Source organism: Protomyctophum bolini (assembly GCF_963924005.1).
Source record: "Protomyctophum bolini genome assembly, chromosome: 9".
Classification (NCBI taxonomy): Eukaryota; Metazoa; Chordata; class Actinopteri; order Myctophiformes; family Myctophidae; genus Protomyctophum; species Protomyctophum bolini.
Window position 1 is genome coordinate 12,081,953 of NC_137870.1, and position 21,427 is coordinate 12,103,379.

The window sequence follows — 21,427 nt, forward strand, 5'->3', positions numbered from 1 at the left end:
AAATGCACAGAACACTCAATGGAGCTCCAAGTGATACCCTGATGATGAGACATTTTGAACTACATTGAGTGAATGGTTCTCTATTTACTGATAACGCACACGCACGCACACGCACACACGCACACACACACTGCTGGAAGCCATCCAGGGTGTCAATGAGCCGTGAGTTGAATGTTTGTTTGTCTTGGTGTTCAGCCGTAAAGTTTCCCAGGTTTATTCTGTCACACTGACTTTGGCCAGCAGTAAATCTCACTAACCCACACATACATGTGCCCATGGACGCACATGCACACGCAGCATGCGAGCACGCACACACACACACACACACACACACACACACACACACTGCTCACGAACACAGTGTCCTAGCTCGTTAAAGAATCAACGTCCTAGTCCCTGCCTGGTGATAAGTGGAAGCCCAACCATCCGGCCAGGTTTGGCACGGCCTGTTGTCGTCGCACAACCACCCCCCCCCCCCCCCCCCCCTCCACTCCCTTCCTCTCTTTCACTGTTGTCGTCTATTTCTGTGTGTTTGTTCTTGCTTGCCCCGGGCCGGGCCCTGACCCTCTGAGCCAAGCCTTGGGCCTTGAAAGGCAGGAGCCGAGGAGGGAGCAGAGGAAAGAGGAAGGGAGGCCACTGCAGAAGCATGAGTATGGGGGGGTATATGTGGAGATTCTGGAAACTGAGGGAGGATGCAATGGCAGACACATCGGCCCTTAGGAGAAAAAAGGGAGGGGAGGGTGGGGGGGTGAGAGAGGGAATGAGGAAGAGAGGAGAAGGGAAAGGAACGTTTGACCAGGAATGTAGGAGGGGTGGGGGAGAGAAGGAACACATTAGGAAACGTGGTCAGAAAGAGGCTCGTCCGTTTCAATGTGATGTATCGTGTGTGTGTGTGCGTGCGTGCGTGCATGTGCATACATGTGTGCATGTGTGTGTACGTGTATGTGCGTGTGTGTGTGTGCATGCGTGCGTGTGTGCATGCGTGTGCTGTGCTATCTGCTCATTGAATGCAGCACTGAGCACTACAATATTTCGAGGCAGATTTGACACATTTAGAGACGCCCATTCTCTCTCTCTCTCTCTCTCTCTCTCTCACTCTTCCTCTGTCATCAATCGCCTCTGTTACATCACTCATTGTTATGCTTTCCACAGTCCACACTCACTGGAAACTAAGTCTGGTGGAAAAACTGAGAGTATTTTCTATAAAAGCCCAGTATATGAGACTTTTAATTTGACCCTGTGGGTCAAAATGAAAAGTCATAAAAGTTGAGACAGCGGGTTATTTTGTCTGCGAAAGGCAAGAGGGAAACAATAAAGAGATAAAGAATAAGAATATTGTTATATATAAAACAGTTTCTATTTATTTTCTCATCACAAATCCACAAAGAAAACCATATAAATAGCTTGAGTCTGAATCATTTGTCCAGTAAACTTATTCAAACATGGGCGATTGTCTGACTAGTAAATATCCACTGTCTAGTATCAAAGTAATGTTCCAGAGAAGAATTCACTCTGGACACATGCTATTTATACAGTAATAAAAATAAACCATAGATTTCAAGGACTTATCACAGATTCCCAAAACTTGATTGAGCTGTTTTTATTCTCATTAATGCAGGGAGCTGACTCCTGTCTTCACTTAACTGTTCTGCTACATGTATGCTAATATTATAACAGTAACAAAAGCTATACTGTATGTGTTGTAGCAATTTTAGCCAAATTTGAAGTAATTAAAACACACACAGCAAACTCCCAAGTGTTAACTGCGGGAGTGTACACACAAAATGGAACTAAATGGCCAGAGTCCATTTGGTTCCATTTGTACATTTATGAACACTCAGGATTTTAAAGTGTCAAGAAAATACAGTTGAATGGTAACACAATGGTGACACCAAGGACATTGGTGAGTCACAGTGAGTCAGGGTGACACAGGAACACAGCTGGACAACACACCTAATTTCCTGTCCCTCTCTTATATCATCAGTTCTCATGTCTTTCTCACTCATATCTGAGCTTAACAACCCTCTTTCTTTCAACCTCCCTCTTATTTAGGAATTCTGTTACATCTGTACATAATATTAACTATGCTCTCTCTTGCATGGACTCTTTCTATCACTCCTCCCGCACGCACGCACACACACACACACACACACACACACACCTTTTTTCACCCTCTCTCTCTCCGCCGCTTCTCTCTTTTCTCTTTTCTTTCAGCTTGCCCCCTCCGCCGAACGCCATGAGTTTCTGCAGTGTGCGCTCCAATCACAGTCCTCTAAACGGAACCACATGTAGAGTTGTATATACTCATGGATTCCCAGGAATTCCATGCTATGAGGTCACTCGCTCAATCCCGGGTCTCAGCTGTCACGCGGCCATGACTTTCACTGCCGGTTAATGTGCCCCATTACATATAGATACACACACACACACACACACAGTACATACACCAACCACTGCTTGCTGCTAGAAGCACTGTAGTGTAGTGTAGGCCAAGAGTTCTGTAGCAAGGGGTCAAATCATGGCTAAGGTGCTGATTGAAATGATTCAATGATTTATTAAGACCTAATGCTGATATATAATGTCTTCTATAAGTCAGTAGTTCTCACGTCTTCCAAAGTTATACATTAGCAGATATACAAGCTTGCAGCACGGCACAAAGTGACATGCTGGGAGCTTTTACTTGCAAAAATCTAAAATGACACGGATGCTTTCCCAGTTTTAATGGGTTAAAAATGTGATTAGCGAAATACCTAAACAAGTTAATAGTTTTTAGAGATAATGATAACTTTTGTTGATGAGATAACACTTTGAATAATACAAACAGTTCCCGAACCTTGTAAAACGCTTCTTATCACTTTTAGATGCCGAAATGATATTCTCCAACCAAGCATGTGACTTTTGATGCTCATTGTAATTCACTATGATTCACTATACATGGATATAGCATCAGCAAAGTGTCAGAAACATTAACACTCAGTAACACTTTGAAACAATCATGGGACATTTTGATCACATTTAGTGGGAAAAGAGATAAGGGAACACAAGGCAAAAATAATTCTTCCAACAATGAAGTCCTTGTTGAATCGTGTGTCTTCTCTCTCTCTCTCTCTCTCTCTCTCTCTCTCTCTCTGTTCTGCATGGGGACAGATTAATGACACCTTGTTGAGAGTGGTGTTACATAACCTCCAAACAAAGAAGGGAAAGGTCAGATCTGGATGCACTCCCTGTCCGCCTGTCCCCTTTACACTCTGCGGCTGCATGTTCCTTTCCCTCCCAGCATGTTTTCATCTACTTCCTGTGGTTGTGTGGTCATAAGATCATACTTTCTTGACGTATGGCATGGGCAAAATGACCACCATGTGAATGTGGTAAATGGGTTGTAGGACTAGCAGCACCAACGCTGAGGGTCACAATGAACTGTGTAGTTCTTTGGGTTGGGCAGGACAGTTAACTATCAAATTAAATTTAAATTAGCTTTATGGGAAACATTATGTTTACATTGCCAAAGCAAGTGTCAAAATAAAAACACTTAAAAACTATGTATGAAGGGAGGAACACAGACAGATAGACCGCTTCTATTGCAATTATGTTATGCCACATGCTGCATGCAATCTTCTTCTTCTTCCCATTACATACAATCTTTCGGTTGCTCAGACAAACCCCACTCCAGTGCTCAATCCATGGCATAAACCTTAATGTGGTTATGTCAGAGAGATCACTCATACACACTGCTGACTGACTCTCTCTCACACAAGTCGCACAGGGACGTACGCACGCACACACACACACACACACACACACACACACACACACACACACACACACGCACGCAAGCACGCGAGCAAACACACACACACACACACACACACACACACACACACACACGCACACAAAGACCTCCACCAGGCAGTTTCCATCAGGCCCCCCCAGCATGGCCCCATGCTAAGCTCCCCGGAGACTACTGGTCCCCTCCATGGTCCTGACAGAGACACACAGCAGGGGGTGGAGGGGGGTGCGTCACAGACAGACAGGCAGGCAGGCAGGCAGGCAGGGCGAGAGGCTGTTGAGGGGAGGAGGGCAAATAATGACAGTGATAGAGAGATAGAGGGAGGTAGAGAAGGATAATTGACTTTTTACTTGATTAGAAGTTACGAGAGGAAGACAGACAGGGAGAGAAGGGGTGAACGTAGAGACACAGAGAGGAAGACAGACAGGGAGACACATGTAGAGAGAGGAAAAGAGCCAGAGATGGAGAACGATGCATGTGTAATATAATACAGGTCCCAATGGATATACCTCATACTGACTGCAGGCTATACTCATTACATCTCTGACTACTGGTGTGTGTGTGTGTGTGTGTGTGTGTGTGTGTGTGTGTGTGTGTGTGTGTGTGTGTGACTGTGTGTGTGTGTGTGTGTGTGTGTGTGTGTGCGTGTGTGCGCGCGCGCGTGTGTGTGTGTGTGTGTGTGTGTGTGTGTGTGTGTGTGTGTGTGTGTCTGTGTCTGTGTCTGTGTCTGTGTCTGTGTCTGTGTCTGTGTCTGTGTGTGTGTGTGTGTGTGTGTGTGTGTGTGCAGGATATGATGCCACGAACGTCTTTGGCCTAGTTGTCTGCATGTCGTCCAACTGTTTGCGCATACCATCACCACTTCAAAGTATAGGCCTAACACTTTGAAAGAGTGAGAGTATGTATGTGTGTGAGAGTGGAGATACAAAGAGAGGCACAAGGGGGGGGGCATGGATTTCATTTGGGTTTCCGAACGTCATTGGCAACTGCTCAAGTTCAACTTGTATGCGCAGTTAAACCACGCACGACCATAAAAGTAAAATAAGTTTGGAGTCTGCTCTGCTCTCCGCATGCATTTACACCATGCCAATTCAGCGAAAAAGACGCCTGTCTAGCAGACGCAGATTAGGGCACGGCGCTGGATGGATGCGTAAATAACAAGTTTTAATTTGGCCTCGCAAAAGCGTCCCGCGCGTACTGTAAACGAGACGTGTCTGCAGTCTGCTTCACTCACGAAGAGCAAACGTTTGCATTCTCCACCATTTGTTAATTGCTTATTAGCCAAGCCCTAATGATGCACAGTGCGCAATCTGTGCATCCATGTGCGGATCGCGTTTCCAAAACCAGCAGGCCCTGAGTCAACAAATTATATGTAAGGCCCAATAAATGTCTCATTATTCCTTAATAGGCCATGTGAGAGAGATGTGTCTCCTCTCCATCCCTTAACAGAAAATATGCTACATTTTCAGTCAAATCACAATCAGACAAAGTTGGAACTGGATCTCTATGAAAATTATTAAATTGAAGCTGATAAGTAGGCTCCTGATTGGATGAAATTGGCTATACCTGAAAATGTAGCCTATATATCTATCTACAACCCGGTCTCACCCAAAGACGGCGAAATACCACGGATTGCAAATGCGTGCAACATATGACACTAGATTCCCCGACAATCCGTGTATATGTACACTTTATTATAACTATCTATCTATCTATCTATCTATCTATCTATCTATCTATCAGATAGCCCTAGTGGGCTATAGTCTGATTGTCAAAGTTTTTAAAGTTTAAAGTTCTTAAAAAGTGATCACATCAGCCATGTCGTTCAACTTCAAACAGCGCATCACCATGGGTGGCAGTGAAGTCATTCCTCCTCCTTTCACTTTCTTCATTCACAGTTGAAGAGCCCCTCCCTTCTCCGTGCCTCCAGCGCTCTGCTTGTCGTCAGAGTTCCAATCCACTGAATCCAGTGTCCACACACATGCAGACACACTCACTCTCAGTAGTTAAGAGGTTTACCTGCTCTGAAGACAACGGACAAGCTGCTGGATTGCAGCCTATACTTACTACAGCGATTCTTTCCACGCGACAATCGACGCCAAATTAGGCAAGTATACCAGCGATTTGTGATACAGCTAAGTTATTTGCCCATTTTTTCGTGAGCCTTTTTTCAGTGAGCTTCGATCCAGTCAGTGGTCACTGGTCAGTGACCGATGTGCGGTGACTGCGGTCGCCGGTCCGCCAGTTTAAAAAGACCTTTGTTTTCCTTTATATTACAATCAAAAGAGGTGAAATGCCCTTTGTAACATTTTGTTTTCCAGCACAATGCAGAGCGTTTTTGACACTCGCCGTGATTTTAAGTGCGCAGCGCGCGCAACCCATGGCCCTGCGTGCTCGGGGATGATGACACACTCAATTCTCCACATCTAGGTTATGATGTTGATTGGGTCTTGTAATTTGTAAGACGATTAATTAGCCTACAAGTGAGTCATTGTGGTAGTATATAGGCTAGCCTATAAACACACATGTGAGACCTGCATTCAAACAAAGTGTCCATCCATCCATAATGCAATCATCAACCAATTTGAAGAAAATCACCACAGGGACTCGTTTCACCCGACTGGAATGTTGTTATCGCATCATTTTATGGGCGTTATCGGTGCTCAACCACATGGTTGACCAACATAAAGTGTAGTTATTTATTATTGGCCCAAGCTGGTTCGGAGATAGCTGTACAAGAAAGACGACCGAGTCTGAAACTCGGGGGGAGTCATTGATTCGCCCACACTGTCACCACTGTTGTCACTGTGGCAAACTAACAGGTAGGCCTATTAAGCTCCTCTAAAATAGCCACGCTGTGTGTTGTGTTCGACTGGATTAGGCACATGTTCCACTGTAGCCTAATTACCTTACCCTTACCTATACTGGCACCGATCAGAAAACGAACGGTGCCAGTAAGTATGATCTCACAGACCAGGCGACCAGCTATTACATAATTACTGTGTGTGTGTGTGTGTGTGTGTGAGTGAGTGAGTGAGTGAGTGTGTGTGTGTGTGTGTGAGAGTGTGGGGGGGGGGGGGGCACTGGGCAGATAGGCAGAATACAACATTTTAAATTCAGAAATGTCATTATTTTCCACGTCATGTTGGATGACAGCATTGACAGATAGGTAGCCTACTATTGTTGCAATGTTGCTTCAGAGTTGTTGTCTCATAGATGTAGTAGAGTAGGCTACCCGAGGTCGAGGCAGTATTGAGTATAGTAGCATATAAAACACGTCATAAGTCATAACGGCCAACGGGGCGCCGGTGACTTATTAAACTATTTTACTGGTATATTTAAAAAAAAAAACAGATCAGACAGACAAGCCTAAATAGTTTTGTCAACATTACAACCGCCTGCTGTGCGTAAATACGCGTGACGAGCTGGATAATAAAAGGGAAGGCACCCGTGTGTGCGCGCGGGCGTTTGATTCTTGAGCGTGCGTCTACGTGTATTAGCCTGACTAATAACTTATTAGTAAATAAGCCAGACCGAATCAGCCGTTCACTCGTGTATAACCTACTGTATTGCAGAAGGCTACACGCACATTTGTGCTTTTGCCACAGTGTTGCCATGTCCGCTTATTATTGCGACTCTGTGCTTGTAATATTGGTAGTTGCTGGTTGTGGCGTTTTTGGGGGCTTGTTTCTATAGTGTAGTTGCTTATTTTGGGCTTGTTTCATAATGTTGTTACTGATTCTCACACATTTTCATGTCAAGGACCTCCAAATGAATGTATTTGTCCAACTAAGGACCATACATCTAACTGCCAGCCTCAGAGCCTGCCAGGAACCGCCATAAGATTTGTGTTTCAAAGAATATTCCACATTCCACATGTATATAGGACGGTAGTCAGGCTTCTTTTGGGCTTGTTTTCATGGACCTGGTTGATTATTTATCACACAATCTGGCAACACTGGTTTGCCATCGCCACAGGTCAGACAGAGGGTCGCTCCTTATAGTCCAGTGGTTCCCAAACCTTTTCATGCATGTCAAGGACCCCCAAATTGACACTAATTAGCCCGTGGACACCCATTTGAAAAGATATGCCAGGGACCCCAATAAAAGAAGATTTGTATGTCTAGCAGTGATTTTCAACCCGTTTAATTTCAAGGACTCCCAGTTTGAGTCTTTGGAACCCCATTTAATAGCATTTCTATCTCTGGGACCCCCAATTTATATTGTAAAATCAATGATAATTTCACTCTGAGAGCGTAATTTGTACACTCTGAGTTACAGACCCATAAGGGTCCATTTGGTTACAAATTATCATTTAGCTAGATCCCCCCTGGAACTCCCTCAAGTACCCCTGCCCCCCTGGGGGTCCCTGGACCCCACTTTGGGAACCACTGCCTTAGTCATCCTGTCTCTCACCTGCATGGCTGTCACCTTAGCCTATACAACAAGCGGCAAATGGGGACCATTTAGATCCTCCTTGTGAAACAACAACATTGGTGTGTTTGCACTTTGCAGTGTCTTAGAAAGAATACGATGATTTAATTAGAATTTATTTAATTCTGTAAATTGTAAATATATAGGCCTATTTTAATTATAACAAGACAAGAAAGTGATATAGACGCTTCATTATTGCTTTGCAATGTAGCTTGGATGTAAATTCCTCCTGAGGCCTAGTCATTTGCAACATAAGATGTTGACTTTTGTTTTCCACAAGAGAGAGAGAGGGGGGGGGGGGGGGGGGGGCGCAGAGACAGCTAGGAAGACAGACTGAAGTAGGCTATGGTAGTTGTTGGAGTCAGAGAAAATATTCAAGTTGATTTAATGATTACATTAAAATGTTTGATTTCTCAGTCTGTAGTGAAGAAAAGGACACACACTCACACACGCACGCACGCACGCACACACACACACACACACACACACACACACACACACACACACACACACACACACACACACACACACACACACACACACACACACACACACACACACACACACCTATTGCCCACAGGGCAGGAAAACACGCACAGGAACTGCAAATCACACCCTGTCTGTCAGATGTTATCTTCTATAAACAATGGGACCATCAGGACCATCTCTCTATCAGTGCATGGCAGCCAAGGCTATTGACTCATTAGCATTATATAATCACAGAGGTGTGTCTCCTATGAGCTCATGAATGAAGCAGGTAGCTGTGTGTATTCATATTAGACCAACTGGTCCATGGCCTGTTAGGGGTGGACGATATAGAAAAATATAATATCACAATATTTTTTCCAGCAGTCCGGTGGCGACCTCCAGGGTGGCTCCTGGAAAATCTTTCGGGCATATAATCAGATTATAACTTGACATGTTAACTTGACATTGTCATATGGCATTTTCTAATAATTCTATGTGCAGACTACAAATAGTCTCTGAATGGATCAAATTGGTATCCCAACCTGAAAATGTAGCTATTTTCTATTTAATAGAGAGCTGGAAAGACCCCTGTTACTGAACAAACACTCTATAGCAATTATTATAGAGTTCCAGGGTGGGGGTCATAAAACAGGTTTATCAAGCTTTTGGTGCAACACAATGGCCAATCACAGCTTTCAGAGTTACAGGGTAGAATAAATATTTTCTTCCTTTCTCACCCGATCGCACATAATGGATGAGCTGTCACTGCTTATGGGGGTTCCGGACACACACACACACACACACACACACACACACACACACACACACACACACACACACACACACACACACACACACACACACACACACACACACACACACACACACACACACACACACACCCCTTTATCCATATTTGATACATACTGTATGTTGGCTATTCAAAAATAGCAGATATAAAAGCTCACAGTACAATCTTCTCTTCTGGGGGTTCCTAGTCATCTTTTTCAAGGCGGTCTAGCGTAGTAACTTCTAGTAAGGCGAACTTCTGGTAAGCAGAAGTTAGCCTCCCGGCCCCAGTCTATGTGTTAAGTTTCCCTGAGCAAGGCACTTTAGTGCTCCAGTCCACACACACACACACACACACACACACACACACACACACACACACACACACACACACACACACACACACACACACACACCAGAAGGACGCACACACACACACACACACACACACACACACACACACACACACACACACACACACACACACACACACACACACACACACCTGCAACGTGTCATAGTGACTGAGAAATATTTGTCTGAAGAACCCCTAGGCCTCCAGAGTCCATACCATTGACTGACCTACTTTAGGTCACACTCCAGATAGCCTATTGACCCATGTCCCATTTGTTCTCCTTCTGTTCCACCAACCTGTAATTATTACCTATATTGTACTTAACCTTAGGGCCAGCCAGGTGCCCTTGGCTCAAAACTCAAATACCTTGAGCCTTCTAAATCTCACCTACTGAAACGGCAAGTGTGACCAGCATGTTTTTAGAATTCAACTCTGCAAACTGCAACGGAAACTTTGTAACTTTAATCTTCATGACCTTTTATGTTTTTAGTTGTTAGCTCTTGATTTGTTGAAGACTCATGAAGCATATAGCTTATGCTAATAATGCCAGTGACCATTACTTGTTGTAATTTTCACAATTTGAATGCTTATAACAGAGGGAGCATTTCAACATTCATTTCTATAATCTGTGACTGTATTTGCTTTATAATGGTTAAATGATGACAATGATGTAAAGAGAAAAAATACTTCAATTCAGATGATTAAGGGGGTCACAAAAAGACAAAGCCTATGCAGGCCTTACTTTTTTCCCTACAATCCACTCTGTTGTTACTCCCCCCAAAACATCTTAGAATATTGTGCCTGATAACAGGCTACACACGTCGCAGAGGATAGAGGTGCACTAAAGCTTTTTATATGGCAGACTTCCAAGCTGTGATTTGTATTTCCACAAAGCTGAGCAGTCTCAGAAAGGTGTGACCCATTTTCCAGGCTGATTCATTAAGTGACTCAACCCTCCACTCACCCTCAAATCAGAGACCTGAAGTCACTAACTCACTCACTTACTCACTCACACGCACGCACCCATGCACACATTTTTGGGCAATTTGGGGCAGGCAGACCCTGCCTATAGCAAACAGCGTTGGGATTCTTGGAGTGTTTTCCTTCATATTACTGTCCTCCGGGTCACTGAATTTACTAGAGGTTGTAAATCTTTCTCTCTCCCCTTCCTCAATCAATCCCTTCCCCCGTCCCAGCCTTTTTCTCTCCTCCCCCATTTTCTCCCTCAAGCCTCATTTAGTCTATTTTCCCATGCACGCACACGCACACACACACACACACACACACACACACACACACACACACACACACACACACACACACACACACACACACACACACACACACACACACACACACACACACACACACACAAACACTCACTTTTGACTTTTGCCCTCTTTGATTATTTTCTCTCTCCGTTTTCTTCACAGATCGCTATAGCGCTTCGATGTCACATTCCCGAAGCTTCTGAGCTATGGTCGAAGACCTCCGAAAACGACAGTGAGGCAGCCAAAGCGTACTGTACTCCCCATCTTCATTGTCATCAGCAGAGGACGAGAGCAGAAGGAGACTGGGACTCTGGAGTGTGGCTGTGTTTCGAAGGAGAGAGGAACCAGTGTTTGGACTTTGGACATGGCGTCTTTGTGAGAGATAGACAGAGAGAGAGACCAGTTTTGAGGTCAAGGCCTTTCTCCTCTCCCCCATAGTCACATGTTAGCGTGAGGCACAGCCCCCCGAGGGTTGCTATCGCTACTCTGTACAACCTAAATACTTGGGCGTTCACTTGGAGAAGCTTATAGCCAAGAACTGGTATATACACCAGAGCGAGAAAGCAACGAGAATTTCTTTTTGTAGCATTTGGATACTTCTGCTTAAACTAACATCTATATTCTTGTTCTCTGGATATTCTAACTCGAAAACTGTAGAAGAACTGACTCAACTTGCTGAGTGGACCTGGGGAGCCTTTCCTCACCTCTTAACTAACAAAGACTACACTCACTTGTCACAAGAGTGTGAATTACTTTACACAAAATTGCCACATACATTAGGAAAGACAATGCCAGCCAAGACACCCATGTATCTAAAAAATACTACTCCCAAGAGGGGGAAGAAACTGAAACTACGGGACATTTTGTCTGGAGACATGATTAGCCCTCCGCTTGGTGACGTACGCCACAGCGCCCACGTGGGGCCTGAGGGAGAGGGGGACATGTTTGGGGACGTGGGTTTCCTCCATGGTAAGATGGACATGCTGGCCTCCCTGAATCGCCCGCAGAACGGACCAGGACGCTCTAACAGCATGGAGAGGTGTATGGATGACAGTTTCAACCCGAGTGTACATGACTACTCCTACAACGGCCATCACTACCACAAATCTTCCACTGGCATGCTGAAGACCACCATCTCCATGCCCGTGTTCGTCACTCATGAACAGGCTCCCCCCAAACCGCCTCGCCTCCACCTTCAGGATGACCCCACTCCTCCTTCGCTGCCTTCCCAGTCCCACTTTAACCACGCACATCCCCACCACCAGCAGCAGCAGCTGATGCAGCCAAATGACCACATACAAAATGACACTGTAAACGCTCACAGCTACAACCACAGTAATGCTCACAAACAAAGTCAGAGCAATGGTTACAACCACAGCCAACAGCAGCATCACCCGCTCTTTGAGAACGGCATGGTGGGGCGATTTGCCTCAGACCCCTGCCGTGACATCTCCTTTTCCCCAACCATCCACCACCTCGTCCCCACCTCCGGCTCTTTCTCCGAGGTCTCATCTGAGGACTCTATGTCGGAGACCTGCGGACCCGTGGACCCTCGCCGGGGCATTAGCCTGGACTCGGACGCTGGCCTGAGCAATGACGAGGACCTGAGGAGTGAACGGAGCGACTCACCCTGCAGTCCTGGCGCCACTCCCCTCCACTGTTTCTCAGGCTCCTCCTTGTCCCCTTCCTCCTCCACATCGGGGGTGACCCGGTCGGACTCGATGGCCGGTTTGAACCTGGATCTTGGGCCCTCCATCCTGGAGGATGTTCTAGGCATCATGGACCGCTACAAGGCAGTGGATCACCGCTGTGAGCTCTGAAGGATGGAGAGACGTGTATACTATAGGGTTTATTATTATACTTTGAAACTCTCAACAGAGGCTGGTGAAGGACACAAGTGAAGGGATGGGTGACGGGGGAAACAGATCAGCAGAGACTTGGAGTGTGTGAGGTGCATGCACATTGGTGATAATAGGTGCCTGAAGAGGCATCAAGGATGTGCTGTATGTAAGTGCTGTCCTATACAAATACAAAACTATACCTGAGACAATAGGCTGTTCCATATAAGCCTTTGCCAGGACTGAAAGAGACAAAAGACAAAACAGTGGATAACCTGTAGTGGAAATATCATCCATCTGCTTCATGGAATCATGAAAATGCTTGGCTCGGAGAGATGATTGCCATTATAACCACTATGCTTATTATTTGAAACTGACTTGTTCTCAGGCCTCATGCATTGGATCTAGATATCATTATACTGAACTGGGTACAGCTGGGGTGTAACCCACAATGAAATATACAGGACTACTGTCTGTCCTGTCTGGAATCACCATGGTGTCAAATGTAATATGCTTTAGTTTCAGTCGAAAATTACTTATTCAAGTTTTCTATCAATTCACAATGGCAGGCTGTTGAGATTAATGGCTTTATTTTTGAGGAGCGCTAGCCCCTCCTATGCCCAGCTTTGAGTGTTTGTGTAAACACAAACATTGTGTAAACACAAACATTGAAGACAAAAGTGAGGACGCAAATTGTGTTTGGGTGGGAGATGTGCCATTGGTTGAGAATGACATGATGTATGATGATGACGTATGATGAGAGCTTCACACAGGTGTGATTTCAGTATTTCCACTACATTAATGCTCACTCCTCCTACAAAGCAACTACAGCTATTGTAGTGTACACTAATTTATTTTTTGTTGCCTAAAAAAACCAAAAAAGCTATTTCAACACCTACAAGCTTAAAATTAACATTATTTTCTTTAGCCTTTTGATATTAATATTGCAAAGCCAGGGTATTTTTTTAAAATATACTGTACATGATTACATTGAATTTAACTGTCCTCCTGTATAGGGTGAAGAATGAAGATGTACGTTTAATGACTTGACTGCCATCTAGTCTTGTTTTTGAGAACTGTTTCATCAAGATTTCATCTGCACATTTCCTATGATTTAGAGAGAAATATGCTTTCATTGTTTTCTATTTTAAATGCTTTATAATACCAGAAAAGGTGCTGTTTCATAGATCGTATTTTATTTATTTATTTTCTTTTCATTTTGTCCTTTCTTTCATTTCCCCCCCCCTTTTTTTTACAGCAGAACATCATTGGACTCTCTAATCCTCACTTTCTGCACATTAGCCTATAAATCAATTGTCATATATGCTGTATATATCACTGTGAATCTATAAATAAATATGGTCCTATAAAACACATTGTGATTTTTCTTTGTGTGTGAATTTTGAACAGTATCACTCTTGCTCCCTGACTCTGTAAAAGATTTATGGAGTGAGTTAACAATTTTTATGAATGTAATGTAATATTTTGTATGCACGTATGTATGTATGTGTGTGTGTGTGTGTGTGTGTGTGTGTGTGTGTGTGTGTGTGGTGTGGTGTGGTGTGTATGATTTGAATGGTGGAGCTGTCTGTTAGCCTTCTGACACAGTGACACTTCCATCCAGCTTTCGCAACCTCTATGTTCGCAACGCATTTAAAACAGAAATTACCATAGAACAGTGGTTATCAACCAGTGGTCCGGGGACTGGTTAGAGATGGTCCCCAGTTAAATGATGGAGAGTTGATAACCAAATTGACCCTTATCGTGAGAGCGTAAAATGAAAGGGTCCATTTGGCCTTATTGTTAAACATCAGCCTTGCCGGTACTTTTTTCATTCAAGTTTTGTTTATTCTCGAAATTAAACTTATTTTCAGTGTCGTCGAGTAATCATATAGAAAAACATCATACAGAAGATCAGGGGGGGAAAAAAGGTATACATGTGAATTACATAGGTTTATAAATAAAAAGCTAAGATAAATTTCAAAACGATCTAAAAAACAGTTAGGCTACATATTGTGGGGGTCTGTATGCTCACCAAGGTTTTAAAACGACTCAAGGGTACCAATGTGATACATTTTAATGTCGTTTGCAGGTCATTCCATGTATTAGGGCCACAGAAGCTAAAAGCTAAAATCTACCAAGTTCAGAGTTAACTTTTGGTACCTTGAATTTGGGGAAATTACTTGACCGGGTGTGGTAGGGTTCAGACAGAGTCCCATTTCAGAAAAGATGAGATGTATTTAGGAGAATCTCCAAGCATGGCTTTATACAAGAACAGGTGCCAATGCAGGACCATCCAACCTTGTTATATAATTTAGCCTACAAGAAGTCTACACAATTAGAGAATGTAGAAGAATTGTTATTTTGATCAACGTTTGCCTGTTATCTCTCCTATGGTACCAACATCAATATAGCATGGAAATGTGGACATATTCATTAGTTTTGAGAGGCATCAATGAAATGGTGGTATGTGGCTCAAATGCTGAATATATAATGGCCCTGGATATGAAAAGGGTTGAAAAAAAAAAAACTACTGCCATAATAGAATGCAACCAGTGTTCTGCCCTATGGCTATCTACCTCTAGGGGGCGATATTGTACCTCGTGGTGCCAGAAAGAGCAACCCGGAAGTAATTCTGGCAAAAGGCAGTTGACGCAGACGCAGATCTTCAAGGGAACAGAAGTGGGCTCCATCTTAAGAGCTAATTTAGAACTTCCTGTCTGAGAGCTAGCTAATTTAAGACATCCGGTTGCCTTCAGAATAAGATAAGGTTATTTAATTCGTTAATTAAATAATTATTACATTACATTATTAGTATTATTATTACATTAAAGTTATTGTAAAGACACACATTATGTTTCTGTGTAAAAATAAGTAATTAAATAACATAAAAAAGTTATCTAAATGGATAAATGCTATTCACTGGAGTGCATGGACTTTATAAAGTGGACACTGGACAAAAGACGGCTCCGCGAGGCAACTATCTGGACACACCCACGCGTTCGGGAAGATGTCCTCTACCACCCCACAGTCTCCGCTAAGCGGGAGAGGTGTAAAATTCACAGCAGCAGAGCTTCTACTGGAGTCAATGCAAAAAAAAAAACGTTTCCGGACCCAGAATGGACACTGGACAAAAGACGGCTCCGCGAGGCAACTATCTGGACATACCCACGCGTCCGGGGAGATGTCCTCTACCACCCCACAGTCTCCGCTAAGCGGGAGAGGTGTAAAATTCACAGCAGCAGAGCTTCTACTGGAGTCAATGCAAAAAAAATACCGTTTCCGGACCCAGAATGGACACTGGACAAAAGACGGCTCCGCGAGGCAACTATCTGGACATACCCACGCGTCCGGGGAGATGTCCTCTACCACCCCACAGTCTCCGCTAAGCGGGAGAGGTGTAAAATTCACAGCTGGAGCCCTTCTACTGGGGTCAATGCAAAAAAAATACCGTTTCCGGACCCAGAATGGACACTGGACAAAAGACGGCTCCGCGAGGCAACTATCTGGACATACCCACGCGTCCGGGGAGATGTCCTCTACCACCCCACAGTCTCCGCTAAGCGGGAGAGGTGTAAAATTCACAGCAGCAGAGCTTCTACTGGAGTCAATGCAAAAAAAATACCGTTTCCGGACCCAGAATGGACACTGGACAAAAGACGGCTCCGCGAGGCAACTATCTGGACATACCCACGCGTCCGGGGAGATGTCCTCTACCACCCCACAGTCTCCGCTAAGCGGGAGAGGTGTAAAATTCACAGCTGGAGCCCTTCTACTGGGGTCAATGCAAAAAAAATACCGTTTCCGGACCCAGAATGGACACTGGACAAAAGACGGCTCCGCGAGGCAACTATCTGGACATACCCACGCGTCCGGGGAGATGTCCTCTACCACCCCACAGTCTCCGCTAAGCGGGAGAGGTGTAAAATTCACAGCAGCAGAGCTTCTACTGGAGTCAATGCAAAAAAAATACCGTTTCCGGACCCAGAATGGACACTGGACAAAAGACGGCTCCGCGAGGCAACTATCTGGACATACCCACGCGTCCGGGGAGATGTCCTCTACCACCCCACAGTCTCCGCTAAGCGGGAGAGGTGTAAAATTCACAGCTGGAGCCCTTCTACTGGGGTCAATGCAAAAAAAATACCGTTTCCGGACCCAGAATGGACACTGGACAAAAGACGGCTCCGCGAGGCAACTATCTGGACATACCCACGCATCCGGGGAGATGTCCTCTACCACCCCACAGTCTCCGCTAAGCGGGAGAGGTGTAAAATTCACAGCTGGAGCCCTTCTACTGGGGTCAATGCAAAAAAAATACCGTTTCCGGACCCAGAATGGACACTGGACAAAAGACGGCTCCGCGAGGCAACTATCTGGACATACCCACGCGTCCGGGGAGATGTCCTCTACCACCCCACAGTCTCCGCTAAGCGGGAGAGGTGTAAAATTCACAGCTGGAGCCCTTCTACTGGGGTCAATGCAAAAAAAATACCGTTTCCGGACCCAGAATGGACACTGGACAAAAGACGGCTCCGCGAGGCAACTATCTGGACATACCCACGCGTCCGGGGAGATGTCCTCTACCACCCCACAGTCTCCGCTAAGCGGGAGAGGTGTAAAATTCACAGCTGGAGCCCTTCTACTGGGGTCAATGCAAAAAAAATACCGTTTCCGGACCCAGAATGGACACTGGACAAAAGACGGCTCCGCGAGGCAACTATCTGGACATACCCACGCGTCCGGGGAGATGTCCTCTACCACCCCACAGTCTCCGCTAAGCGGGAGAGGTGTAAAATTCACAGCTGGAGCCCTTCTACTGGGGTCAATGCAAAAAAAATACCGTTTCCGGACCCAGAATGGACACTGGACAAAAGACGGCTCCGCGAGGCAACTATCTGGACATACCCACGCGTCCGGGGAGATGTCCTCTACCACCCCACAGTCTCCGCTAAGCGGGAGAGGTGTAAAATTCACAGCTGGAGCCCTTCTACTGGGGTCAATGCAAAAAAAATACCGTTTCCGGACCCAGAATGGACACTGGACAAAAGACGGCTCCGCGAGGCAACTATCTGGACATACCCACGCGTCCGGGGAGATGTCCTCTACCACCCCACAGTCTCCGCTAAGCGGGAGAGGTGTAAAATTCACAGCAGCAGAGCTTCTACTGGGGTCAATGCAAAAAAAATACCGTTTCCGGACCCAGAATGGACACTGGACAAAAGACGGCTCCGCGAGGCAACTATCTGGACATACCCACGCGTCCGGGGAGATGTCCTCTACCACCCCACAGTCTCCGCTAAGCGGGAGAGGTGTAAAATTCACAGCTGGAGCCCTTCTACTGGGGTCAATGCAAAAAAAATACCGTTTCCGGACCCAGAATGGACACTGGACAAAAGACGGCTCCGCGAGGCAACTATCTGGACATACCCACGCGTCCGGGGAGATGTCCTCTACCACCCCACAGTCTCCGCTAAGCGGGAGAGGTGTAAAATTCACAGCTGGAGCCCTTCTACTGGGGTCAATGCAAAAAAAATACCGTTTCCGGACCCAGAATGGACACTGGACAAAAGACGGCTCCGCGAGGCAACTATCTGGACATACCCACGCGTCCGGGGAGATGTCCTCTACCACCCCACAGTCTCCGCTAAGCGGGAGAGGTGTAAAATTCACAGCTGGAGCCCTTCTACTGGGGTCAATGCAAAAAAAATACCGTTTCCGGACCCAGAATGGACACTGGACAAAAGACGGCTCCGCGAGGCAACTATCTGGACATACCCACGCGTCCGGGGAGATGTCCTCTACCACCCCACAGTCTCCGCTAAGCGGGAGAGGTGTAAAATTCACAGCTGGAGCCCTTCTACTGGGGTCAATGCAAAAAAAATACCGTTTCCGGACCCAGAATGGACACTGGACAAAAGACGGCTCCGCGAGGCAACTATCTGGACATACCCACGCGTCCGGGGAGATGTCCTCTACCACCCCACAGTCTCCGCTAAGCGGGAGAGGTGTAAAATTCACAGCAGCAGAGCTTCTACTGGGGTCAATGCAAAAAAAATACCGTTTCCGGACCCAGAATGGACACTGGACAAAAGACGGCTCCGCGAGGCAACTATCTGGACATACCCACGCGTCCGGGGAGATGTCCTCTACCACCCCACAGTCTCCGCTAAGCGGGAGAGGTGTAAAATTCACAGCTGGAGCCCTTCTTATATTGGTAACAGCCTACACATAGAGGATGTGGATGGAATTAGTGAATGTCCAGTTATTGGCGATGCCTTGACCACAGATACGAAACAGAGTAATGATGAAGCTGACAAGATTGCTTTAGAGATTCTACAAATTAACACATCTGCTACACCCATGAAAATGCGTGTGAACAGAAGGTCTGCCAAACATCCACTAGATGCTAATGAATGGGTCATGCCAAGTAAAAGGGCTGTCTATTGCATTTGCCAAGCGCCAAATGACCGAAATAAAGCTATGATTGCATGTGACCTCTGTGGAGCCTGGTTTCATATGGACTGTCTGGGAGTTTCACCTAGTCGAGACTTTGACAAACTCAATTATGCGTGTTTATCCACTACTACGCAATCATGAGCCATTGACACAGGGGATTTTATATACTGAAAAGAATAGCAGTGTTCATGTGCAGCCTATAAAGCCTGAAAAGAATAGCAGTGTTCATGTGCAGGAAGACAGCACTAGTGTAGATGAATCACATTTAAATCAAACCAACAGTGTTCATGTGCAGCCTATAAAGCCTGAAAAGAATAGCAGTGTTCATGTGCAGGAAGACAGCACTAGTGTAGATGAATCACATTTAAATCAAACCAGCAGTGTTCATGTGCCTATAAAGCCAGTTGTTGTGCACCACGCATTTCATGAGAGCACTGTACATAATCATTCTGTACAGACTCTGAGTCTAGATGCTGTAGAAATAGATCACTCTTATAGCACTGTACAGAATCAGTCTGTACAGACTCTGAGTCTAGATGCTGTAGAAATAGATCACTCGTATAGCACTGTACATCAGTCTGTACAGACTCTGAGTCTAGATGATGGTACTGTTCAGAGTGTCATGGGACTATCTAGTGCTACATTAGGACCCTTCAAACACAGTGCCATTGAACCTACTACCTTTACTTTGAAGTCTTCAGAATGGGACACTGTAAACTCCTTAAGAGTCAAAGGAAATAAATATTTTAAGAAGTATGAATGGCAAGAGCTGTTTGCCAGCAAAGTCAAGGAATCGAATCCATACTGTATAATCCGTTTTGTTAATCACTACTTTTCTACCGCTGTCGTTAGAAAATCAAGCAAGCCATGTCTGACAATCATTGGCACCTGTCGGCATACTTCATGTGAGATGACCTTTAAAATACATCTCTATTCATTCGAAGACGGCATATTTCATATAGCTTACACTGGCAACATGCATCACACAAAGGACAAATTGAGAGGTAGATATATTAGAAGCACAGAGCGTGCAAACTTGGGTAGAAAAATGAAGAACCGATTTGCACATAATGCTTACATTGAGGCAGTGAACAATGCAGACCCAAGGTCTTTAATAGCTGGAAATCGTAGTGGAGTTGGCAAAGACACTTCTTTGTACAGGCAGGTCAAATATGAACAGCGGAAACTAGGATGGAAGGATAACAGTGAGATCAAAGCTTTGATGGACCTTAAAAAAGAATGGGAGGATAAAGACACAGACAGTGTTGTTGTAAAAGGATTCATTCAAGTTATTCCCCTTAAGGTTATATGTTTTAGTAAAGCAGGAGTGAAACTGTGGCACAATGCGACCGCACAATGTGCCGCATCATGGGATGCCACAGGGGGGATCATTAAGACTAAACTAACAGAGAAAAGGATTTTGTATTATGAAATTATAGTAAGTTCATTTAATTCATCAACTCCTGTTGCATTCATGATCTCTGAAGAACATACTCAATCGGCTATAGAGGAACTACTCACACAATTGAGATGCAAAGAGAAGGAGATATTTGGTACAAACACAACACCGATTCAGATTAATAGTGACAGGTCCATAGTGCTTTTAAAAGCCAGTATGCGTATCTTCAATCAAGATAGCATGAGTATGTACTTGTTACGCTGCTGGAGAATAGTGGTAGGAAAGGCAGATAACAAATATTTAGATTTCTGTACCATAAGGGCATGTAAAAGTCATTTGATGAAACAGGCAAGTCACATTTGCAAACAACAATACATACACAGAGATAAGAGGTATAATTTGGCTATGTACATCTTCAGCACTTTAGTTAATGCCAAAACACTACAACAAACAAGTACAATAGTACAAGCTGCTTGTATTGTACTTGGTAGTAAAAGGAACTCTAGCGTGGTGCAAGCCAGTATTGACACCATCATGTCTGAGACACAGAAACTAGCGCCACAGAAAGAAAATGTTGATACAAAGCATGATCGACAAGACAAGATAAATTGAAACCATTGACACCTACTT

General features: G+C 45.0%; 1 protein-coding gene across 2 annotated transcripts; it reads left to right on the forward strand.

The window, feature by feature from the left end:
- The first annotated feature begins 5,752 nt into the window (after positions 1–5,752).
- LOC308321166 (uncharacterized protein) lies at positions 5,753–14,305 on the forward strand. Of its 2 annotated transcripts, none has more exons than XM_080772000.1 (2): positions 5,753–5,891; positions 11,264–14,305. In XM_080772000.1, exon 2 carries the CDS (start codon positions 11,890–11,892, stop codon positions 12,919–12,921), a length of 1,032 nt encoding a protein of 343 aa, XP_080628126.1. In that variant the 5' UTR covers positions 5,753–5,891; positions 11,264–11,889; the 3' UTR covers positions 12,922–14,305. The 2 variants fall into 2 exon arrangements, with proteins under 2 accessions (XP_080628126.1, XP_080628127.1); XM_080772001.1 differs by having other exon boundaries at positions 5,765–5,895; positions 11,274–14,305.
- Positions 14,306–21,427: the final 7,122 nt, after the last annotated feature.

Coding starts and splice junctions, on each gene's coding strand:
- LOC308321166 (XM_080772000.1), top strand. CDS start 11,890: ATGCCAGCCAAGACACCCATGTATCTAAAAAATACTACTCCCAAGAGG.